At 36.6% G+C, this 10000-nt stretch overlaps 2 protein-coding genes across 2 annotated transcripts in view; both read left to right on the plus strand.

The window, feature by feature from the left end:
• LOC119583375 overlaps positions 1–2693 on the plus strand; it is a 3503-nt gene extending 810 nt beyond the window's left edge. Inside the window, exons 2-4 of the mRNA XM_037931845.1 lie at positions 314–388; positions 533–632; positions 1565–2693. Coding sequence (XP_037787773.1) covers positions 314–388; positions 533–632; positions 1565–2192 — 803 coding nt within the window. The 3' untranslated portion in view covers positions 2193–2693. The remainder of the gene's footprint in view (positions 1–313; positions 389–532; positions 633–1564) is intronic.
• Positions 2694–3305: 612 nt separating this feature from the next.
• Positions 3306–10000, plus strand: part of LOC119583740 (formylglycine-generating enzyme-like) — a 6789-nt gene continuing 94 nt past the window's right edge. The window contains exons 1-7 of the mRNA XM_037932398.1: positions 3306–3698; positions 4466–4968; positions 5163–5316; positions 6544–6715; positions 6959–7142; positions 8804–8877; positions 9734–10000. The exon at positions 9734–10000 is cut by the window's right edge and continues 94 nt beyond it. Of these exons, the coding sequence (XP_037788326.1) occupies positions 4489–4968; positions 5163–5316; positions 6544–6715; positions 6959–7142; positions 8804–8877; positions 9734–9836 (1167 nt within the window). The 5' untranslated portion in view covers positions 3306–3698; positions 4466–4488 and the 3' untranslated portion in view covers positions 9837–10000. The remainder of the gene's footprint in view (positions 3699–4465; positions 4969–5162; positions 5317–6543; positions 6716–6958; positions 7143–8803; positions 8878–9733) is intronic.

A 10000-nucleotide genomic window follows, 5' to 3' on the forward strand; every position in this document is an offset into this window, starting at 1 on the left:
AATAATAATAACAACGCAGACACGCACGTGAGTGTGTGTTTTATAATTAAAATGTGCAACAAGAGAAGTATGAACAAACTCTTCCGTAAAAATCAAATTATATAACTCCTATCTGGAAATAAATCAATAAGGCAGGATAAGAATGGTGATATGATTATTAATAAACCATTGCATAAACTAAGGTGCAATATTTTTTCCTGTAAATCGTAGAGCTGTTTCAGACACGGGGTTTCCAGCGCATATTAAGTATATCTTATAATTTCGAATATTTACAGACGCTCTATAGCGCGATGTTTATCTTAAATATTCACAGACATATCAGTTAGTTTTACAGCTGGAATTTTTGTGGCTAATGAAGGCGTTATTCTTGAATCTTCAGTAGAACTTGGTACATCAAATCAAAGCTTACATTAATTGACACTTTATAACTGACAATTAGTTAATTCCCCATGATGATACTTAAAAACAGTAATATTAAAAAGAATAAAAATAAATAACAATTCTGAATGCTGTCGTGCGCAAATATCGCAAGATTTAATCCTCACAGGAGTTCAGTTCCTCGCTTGTCAAGGAAGTCAACCCACACGTCTCGACTCAGTCCTCCTGAAGCTTCTTATTTCGATGATTTTCAGGTAAATATTGAGGCCAAATCAATTAACTTTTCTATATCTTCATGCCAAGTTTAATCATGAGTAACTTTTGTTGTAAATTTCGCTTATATATGCATAGATCTGAAAACGTATGTGATTCGGCTAACACTTCTTTTGTCATAACTGTGATCATCATCACAAATCTTGATTGTATTTTGTATCCATTCCTTGAGTTTGTGTGTGTGTGTGTGTGTGTATGTGTGTGTGTGTGTATGTATGTGTGTGTGTGTGTGTGTGTGTGTGTGTGTGTGTGTGTGTGTGTGTGTGTGTGCGTGTGTGTGTGTAGGCCTATATGCATGCGTACACCAAGACGTTCGTATGTCCCACCTCACATTAGATGTATTTACGTTTTCGTACTTTTTTCTTTCTTTTTTCTCTCCTTTCCATTACACAGAATTGTCTGCCTACTATCTCCTCTTTCAAATCTAAGGGAGAGAAAATGATTACAGAAACGGTAACTAAACAATGTCAAAGAGACTTGGACGAAAGAAGGAGTGAGAAGAGTTGGGAATAAAAAAGAGAGGGGATATAGAGGAAGAGAGGAAAAAAAAGTATTGTAGGGTTGATTGTGCAAGACTATCTCCACTTTTTTTTTTTCTAAAATGAAATTTGCTGTATAATTCATTTTCCCACGTGTTTCGTTTTATTACTGGCGTTTCTTAATCTTTATTATAATATTTATGCACAGATTGTAGTGAAAGTAGCTAGGCTTCAATGGAAAATAACCAAAGTTATTGATTTCGTAATCTTACGTACATTTATTATTCACATTCATTTCAGTATGTTAGCTTATTTATAAAAGTTGTTTTCCGCCTTTATTCTTGTTTAGTTTAATGCTGCATCTTGCTTCCTTTTTTCTGCAAGATTCTCTCGACTCCAAATCGACGGACGCTAAGCCCTTGCACTGTTTGCAGGTTGTTCCTCCTGCTTCTCCCGCTGGCGGCCGTGGGCCTGGCGCAGCAGGCGCCGCCGGAGGGCCCCCGCCCGTGGCCGACCGACCACGGCGACCAACGGCGCCGCAACGCCGGCAAGCGGGTCGGCTCCCCCGACCTGGCAGACGGCCCAGCGCAGGCCACCTACGGCGCCTCCTCCGGATCGACCTTCGCCGAGGACGACTCACGCTGCGAGCAGCTCCCGATTTACGAGGTGAATGACCTCGCGCACACAAAGTCTTGCTCGGGCGACTGGAAGCACGGTAAAGAGAGGAAGGCATTCGAGCCCGAGGTGGGGGGCGAGGCTCCCTTCCGCAGCCAAGAGATCTTCACTCTGCTCCTGAACGTCAACTGCAATCCGGGGACCTGGCAGCACCCGCTCTGCTACAGCTGCGTGTGTTCCAAGGACTGCCCTCTGGCGCACGAGGCTCACACAAGTCCCGTCCAGGCCGCAGTGGACTTGCCTGAGGAGCCCAGGACAAGCACTGACAAGAAGGCCGCATCCGGCAGGCGCAAAGACCGGTCTCATCACAAGCGAAACAGTCGGAAGAGCAAGGGCGCCGCCAGGTCGGCAAAGACTGAGAGTTGTCGAAAAAACAAAGATGGCTAAAGAGATTCGCGAAAGAACCATAAGCACAAGAGGGGGTAACGTGGTCGACCTTCAGTGCATAAATAAGATGAACCAAGATATTAAAGAACAGTGAGTTTGATTTACACAAAAGATAGTTGACAGAAAGGCCTGAGTATTTTTAGTTTGGTATAAGAAAATATTTATATATTTAGTTTTCCCTGTATACAGTGCACATGGAGAAGTTTCATTTTTTTATGACATTGTAGGTAAAATGTCGGGAATTTATTTATTGTTACATCAGCAAGTGTCACGTGTGCAAACCTAACATATTCACGTAGGTAATTCGTGCTATTTGTGTTCAATTCCATTTATAAGAAGGCATTTTTCTTGAGCGTTGCGCTTGCATCACATATAAAAAAAAAACAAAAAAACATTTACCTTTAAGTTCCAAATATTTTACACTGTAAGAGGTTTCTAAAGTTTACATAGTATGTCTAGGTTTATCATATGTTTTGTTTTACAATAAAATGTGAAATTTGCCAAAGACTTTCACCACGTCCTCTATCACTGGAAAGCGATGATAATGGAAGCAATGTTAGGCCTACCTAACCATGAAATTTATAGGTGGGAATTGCATTACCGCATTATCTAATAAAACTCTTTCTCATTGCATAATCATGATAGGCATAACTTGCATGTGGACCGTGGTTCGCAGGCAAAATTCATTTCTGAAAATTATTAAAATGCTAATATAAATTGGTGACTGATATAAATCAGTTATAGAATATATATATATATATATATATATATATATATATATATATATATATATATATATATTATGTGTGAGTGTTTATGTTTTCTTCCATACATATATATATATATATATATATATATATATATATATATATATATATTTATATATATACATATATATATATATATATATATATATATATATATATATATATGTGTGTGTGTGTGTGTGTGTGTGTGTGTGTGTGTGTGTGTGTGTGTGTGTGTGTGTGTGTGTGTGTGTGTGTGTGTGCGTGCGTGTGCGTGTGCGTGTGCGTGTGCGTGTGCGCGTGCGCGTGCGCGTGCGTGTTCGTGTGCGTGTGTGTGTGTGTGTGTGTGCGCGCACATGTGTGTGTGTGTGTGTATGTATGTATGTGTCACTTGCCGCCCCGCAACGGCTGGGCGTAAACAAGGCTTGAGAGCCAACAGCTGACACGACGAGGCCTCGAGTGCCTATCTCGGACAAGCTCTTGCACACACGTGTCATCAGTTCTTATCTACATGATGTTGCTGCAATTTGCAAGGAGAAAACACTATATCATATGATGTTATTCAGCTATTTTCAGTTGGAAGTGAATGTTTGTATTTTTAAAAATCATATTTTGATATTTCATTCTTGGGCATATCCCGGTACTTTAAAGGGAATCATATGTCCGTGAATAAAACGTCGTTAATAATGGTATCCATATCAGTTAAGTTGAAGTGGTAGGTGGTTTACAGAAGAAAGTCCCAGCGTTGCCCTACAGTCCGGTAAGTAGTATACGGTAATGGTTACAGTTGTAGAATAACAAAGTTAAAACAGGTCTTTATTTCAGCCTTTGTCAGTGAGTGAAGATAATTTGCTTCTTAGTAATTTACAATGACAATACTGTCATTTATTACTTAATAATGTATCACTGATATGTGTCAATACTTGGTAGATTTACATGGAGTACTTTTCAGTTGTTTTTTGTTGTTGAGAGAGCAGGTATTACAAGCTGATAGGTCTAAGGCATTATATGATAAAGTAGAATTTCTGGCATAGGTAAAGTTTTGACAAGCCCTCTCTAAAACGGAAAATAATATATGCAAATGATAAAGCAAATAAATCTAAGAAACTTATCTTCTATGTACTTCTGTCGCAACTCAAAAATAACGGAGTTAATGGACATTGCCATCTTATAGAGCATAAAAAATAGAGTAACAAACAACACAGGTACAGCTGCAGCGACCTCTTATTTACTGCAAATTAATGAAGATATCCGCTGCATGTCACCGCTAAGGGACAACACGATCAGAGTTCTTAGTGTCGTGTTTTTTTTGTTTTTTTTAATAAACACAAAATGCTAATAAAGAGAGGGTATAGAGGGGCTTCCCCCTATAGGAGGAAGAAAAAGTTAGATCTGGATTTTTGGCTTTGGGACTTTGTATCTGGAGGGGCCTCACTCTCGGTGACATATACCTTCATGAAAATATGTTCGTAGTTTCTGTAAGTTAATGTAATTTTTCCTGAAATTTACTATTTATATGTTTTTCAGGTGCGAGTAAAGGATACACTATAATGATAAGATTATTAGCTGTAATGTTTTCTAAGAACAGCATGGATACCAAGGTATCTTGGGTATCATTGCTGATTGTGCTGAGTTTAACTGCATTCAGCCTGGCTAGTGAAGAGTGTCAAGGCACAAAAGATACAGAAGCTAAGCCTGAAGGAAGTGGTGGCGGTACATGTGGATGTGCAGCAACTAGTAGACAAAAGAGTGAAAATCCTGACTCTTCCATTACCAAAGAGGAGCCAGAAGAAGCACCAAATTTCAAATACACTTTGGAAGCCAACACAGCGCCAAGCATCCCCGATATCCACCACATGGTCAAGATTCCTGGAGGAGAGTTCATCATGGGGACAAATGAGCCGGTTTTTGAAGCTGATGGGGAACATCCCGCAAGGAGGGTTAAGGTCAAGGACTTTTATATGGACATATATGAAGTTTCAAATATGGCATTTGAATTGTTTGTCAAAGCTACTGGATATAAGACAGAGGTAATTATTTTTATTTATTTATTTATTTAGCTTTTCTTGGGTATTATTGCCTTTTTTTTTTGTCTTTTTTTTTTTTTGTAAGCTGTGTCTGAAATTGCTATTTATTGCTGGTAATTAAAACAGTATAAGATTAATCAAACAATTATTGCTATCTATAGCATTGATGGATATGATGATCTTTTATTGTGCCGCAGGCAGAAACCTTTGGCGATTCCTTTGTGCTGGAAGGAGAAGTGTCGGAAGCCATTAGATCCACCCTGACCAATGCTGTGGCTGCTGCCCCCTGGTGGGTTCCTGTCAAAGGCGCTGACTGGCGGCACCCGGAGGGGCCAGATTCCAACATCTCAGGTATAATAGATATTTTGTCACTCCATAGAAGATCAGTTTTTTTATTATTTTTGCAGTTCATAGTGAAGAGGATTGCCTGGTCAGGAATTGGCTGAAAATGCATTTTTAGTCTTTTTGGAGATATTTGCTTAGCTTAGATATAAATTTGCTCATGCATTTACACTAGATTTTTATAGTTTTGAGAGTTTGTCTTGCTCTGAGAAGGGTATCAGTTTAGTAGGCCTAATTTTGTCCTCCCCCCCCACCCCTTGCAAATTTTTGAATTAGATAATAATTGTATAATTCATACTGTTCAGCCTTCTTTTAGCTCCACTACAAATGCTAAGCTCTTTATGCTTGTTTTTATGGTAATTTAGTGCAACATTGTTACCCTATAAAATTGTTAATTTTTGTGATTTTTCCAGCATAAACATTATCATAAGATGAGTTATTAACTTTCATGAAAAAAAATGTACCTATAGATTATGATATTTATGATATATATAGTAGCCAAATATATCTATATGCTTATTACATATTACATATCTATGTATATATCTGTATTTATATATATATATTAGTGTATGTATATATGCACTCACTCTTCATATATATAATGAGAACTGTCCAAAGCAATCTTTATATTTTGCTCATTTTGGACATGCATGAAAAAAAGCAAAATGAGTGTGCAGTGTCACACACAAAGATTATATTACATATCGTGGCTAGCTAACATACCTTTTTATTTTTGTGAATGTAACAGATGTAATTTTTTTTTTCTATTATGTAATGAACATCAGACAGTTCATCTATATCTTTTTTTTTTTTTTTTTTTCTTTTTTCTTTTTTCTTTCTTTCTTTATTTATTTATTTATTTATTTATTTATTTATTTTATTTATCTATCTATCTATCTATCTATCTATCTATCTATCTATCTATTTATTTATTTATTTATTTATTTATTTATTTATTTATTTATTTATTTATTTATTTATTTATTTATTTATTTATTTATTTATTTATTTATTTATTTATTCTTCTGTATTGAAGAACTTACAAATGGGAAGTGAAGGCCAAGAAAGCTGTTAAGAAAAAAAATCACTATATATTTCTATTCATGAGTACATGATATTTTTTTTTTATTGTTTGTTCTAGTATCATCTACTATTTTGGTTTTGTATATATCTTTTTATATAATGGCTATGTAGAGACATCTGTAGTTTGTAACTTTTTCATATAATGAACAGACCGCATGGACCATCCAGTGGTGCACGTGTCCTGGAATGATGCTGTCGCTTACTGCAAGTGGATGGACAAGAGGCTGCCAACGGAGGCAGAGTGGGAAAGGGCGTGTCGGGCTGGAAAGAGGGAGAGACTTTTCCCCTGGGGTAACAAGTTCACACCAAAGAATGAATTCAGGTGCAGCATTCTTTCATATTTTTCTTATTATATCATTAACATTACCATATATGTGTGTGTGTGTGTGTGTGTTTATATATCTGGATTTTGGGGGGGAGGGGGGGTTGTACTCTTGCACTTTGTGTGTGTTAATCACTTTGTATTATTTCTTAAATTTACTGTTGGTCTTTGCCATCTTGTCAGTATAAGTAAAAGGAAAGCAGATCAAACAGATTCAAAAGCAATTCTCCCTTCCTTCTGCAGAGCCAACATATGGCAGGGGGAATTTCCAAACTCTGACTCGGGTGAGGATGGATACCCTGGCCGCTGCCCCATTACAGCCTTCCCCACAAATGATTATGGGCTCAAGAACATAGTAGGGAATGTATGGGAGTGGACAGCTGATTGGTGGGGAATCTCTCATTCGCCTGAAATGAAAGTTGATCCAGTAAGTGCTTTTAGGGCTCATCAGTTTTCAGTCTTTATTGTCTGGTGTACAAGATGAACACACTTTTCCAATAGAAAGGAAGGTGCTTGCATCTTGGGGCACCTTAGGCTTGCTGTATCTTACAGGATATTTACTAGGAATTAGTAAGATCAAACATTAAATTTGGGGGGCTTATATTTTTTTCTCTAATGAATTGAAAATGTTGTATTATATTCTTCTTGGGGACTCCTCTTATCTTAACCCAGTCAGTGCAGATGGCAAGAATACATGCCATGCCCACTGTAATAAGTTCATTTATTATATTTACACATAGATGCCCATACAAGTGCTTAGTCACCAAGGAGTCTGTTAGTCCTACCTATCTCACCTGTTTACCCTTTTCCTTGATTTTTGGAATACTGTTTTTTTGTATTATTTCATTATCTTTAATGTTATTAAGGTTTTGAAACAATTTGATAATCATAATATCACTAAGAATAATAACTATTATATCAACAGTATTTTCCTGCATTTTCAAGGAATGGGGAAATCGGGAGTGGTCACTAGGACTTACTGATTGACTCCTTGCTGGCTGACCACATGTGGAACCATCTGTATGTAACAAAATTCACAAAAAATACAGGAGACAGTATATAAACCCATAGTCATTGGGTTGAAATTATTTTACCTACATTATTGGAATTCTACCCAAGTTATAGCAACTGTAAATTTGTGTGTCAGCAGTAAGTGAGGTGATTACTATGTGGCTCCTGGCACCACCCTTAGTGATGCCAAGAGCTCAGTAGGTCAGACGTCTAATACGAGTGGCCATACTGGATGTGGGTAGTGGGTTACCTCCAGGCTTGTTATAGACAACATGTATTTGTTCTTGCCTCTGACCCATTAAACATCCAACTACCCTCTACCCTCCCAGCAATTGCATGCAGTGTGGCCTTACCCTAACACTCAGCAGCAGAGCATGTGCTCACATTAGTTTATAATATATCAGTGGGGAGTGCAAGGAAGCCACAGCACTGCCTTCCAAAAATCAGTTTTGCATCATCTTTGGATTTTATTACTTCAGTAATTGTGAAGCCTAGTAAAGAATAGTAAAACATGGTTAATGATAATTAATAGTTAATAAATTATTAAAAACTATGGGAAGAAATTCTCCTTGGAGATAGAAAAAAAAGAATATTTTGTACATAGATTCATCATATCCACCCAAAAATATGGTGATAAATTTTTCCTCTATTTTCCCCTTTTTTTTTTTTTTTTTTTTTTTTCTTTTTCTTTTTTTTGTATGGACTAAAATATCTCATAAGCTGGAATTCATGGCATGGCTTTTCCTTAGAAAAAGTTTCTCTTTCTTTTTTTTCTTTTTTTTCTTTTAGGGATCAGATAGACAACTATAAGTGTCTTGATTGAAGTACAGGCCTATTGCATTTATTTAATGTCCAACTCATTATCTCTAAATTTTATCCCATACCTGGCCATCACAACCTGGAAGAGAGACCAGTTGAATATTATTGCATGTAGTTAATTTGAATTATAATCAGTTAATATGATTTACTGACCAATTTTTTTTTCTTTCTTTCTTTCTTTCTCTCTTTCTTTAACTAAAATTCATATATTTATAGTGAGTGAAGAGATAGTTGATGTAATCATTGCATATTTTACAGCGAGGACCCAAGTCAGGGGATGACAAAGTGAAGAAAGGGGGCTCTTACATGTGCACAAAGGAATACTGCTACAGGTGAGTGAGAGAGGAGGCATTTGCAATATTAGAAAGGGTCATGTTAAGCAAAGCGAATGGATGGAATGTTTAGTTAGGACTGTGTGTTTTTACTTTTTTTCTCTTCTATGTCGTGTTGAGCTTGTCAGTGTGCATTCAGGAATTACTTCATAAGAATTGAGTATAAGAAAAGAATGATTCAGGGTAGTTGTCATAGAACAAGTATTTTAACCCTTTCCTAATGGGTAGTATTCATAGTGGCCCGGGCCCCGCTGCCGGGGGCTTATATCGTCACCCTAGCATGTGCGACCCCTCATGCCAAATACTAGCATCCCTTGCCTTTTCTTCGTAATACTACGAGCATATGTTGTATTTTCAGTTATCATTATTTTCTAAAGTCTCTACTTGCCGTATTTCCTTATAAATCAAGACTTAAAGGTATTTTTGTTGTTATATAGACTCCATAGTTGATCATTATTTGCTCTAGGGTCTGAATAAAATAAGCAGTGTGTGGTATCATGGAGTTGAAATTGTAGGTTTATTTTTTTATTTTATTATTATTATTTTTTTTTTGTATAGTAAAAATGAGAAAGTGTTAAAAATGACTTCATCACATTTTTAGTGGCAGAAAAATAATATTTTGCCGTGATTGTAACAAAAAAAAACCTCCTGGCATGTCCATACATACACCATGGCATGTACGTACATGCCACCTGTCGGCAAAGAGTTAAAGTTAAAAAGTTCATCAATTATTTTATCCATAAAGCATCATACTCAAGATAAATCTTATATAGTACTGACAGAAGTCTATACTAAGTAAATAAAAATCAAGGCTCATAATAGTCAGAGGCTTAAGCATGCACTACTCTCTTTTCAGGTATCGGTGTGCAGCTCGGAGTCAGAACACGCCTGACAGCTCAGCAGGCAACTTAGGGTTCCGATGCGCAGCCAGTCAGTTGCCAGATTACATCAAAGAATAATATATGTTGTTGAAATAATATTTGTAGGATTATTGCTTTTAGTATTGTGATTCTCCATTAGTGCCTGGAAGTAAATAGTTGATATATATATAAGATGGTTTATTCAGTTTAGATTGAAGATCTTTTTTCTGTTTCTGTTGCTATAATTGTTCAATATATGAACA

The sequence above is a fragment of the Penaeus monodon genome, chromosome 17, assembly GCF_015228065.2.
Source record: "Penaeus monodon isolate SGIC_2016 chromosome 17, NSTDA_Pmon_1, whole genome shotgun sequence".
Taxonomy (NCBI): domain Eukaryota; kingdom Metazoa; phylum Arthropoda; class Malacostraca; order Decapoda; family Penaeidae; genus Penaeus; species Penaeus monodon.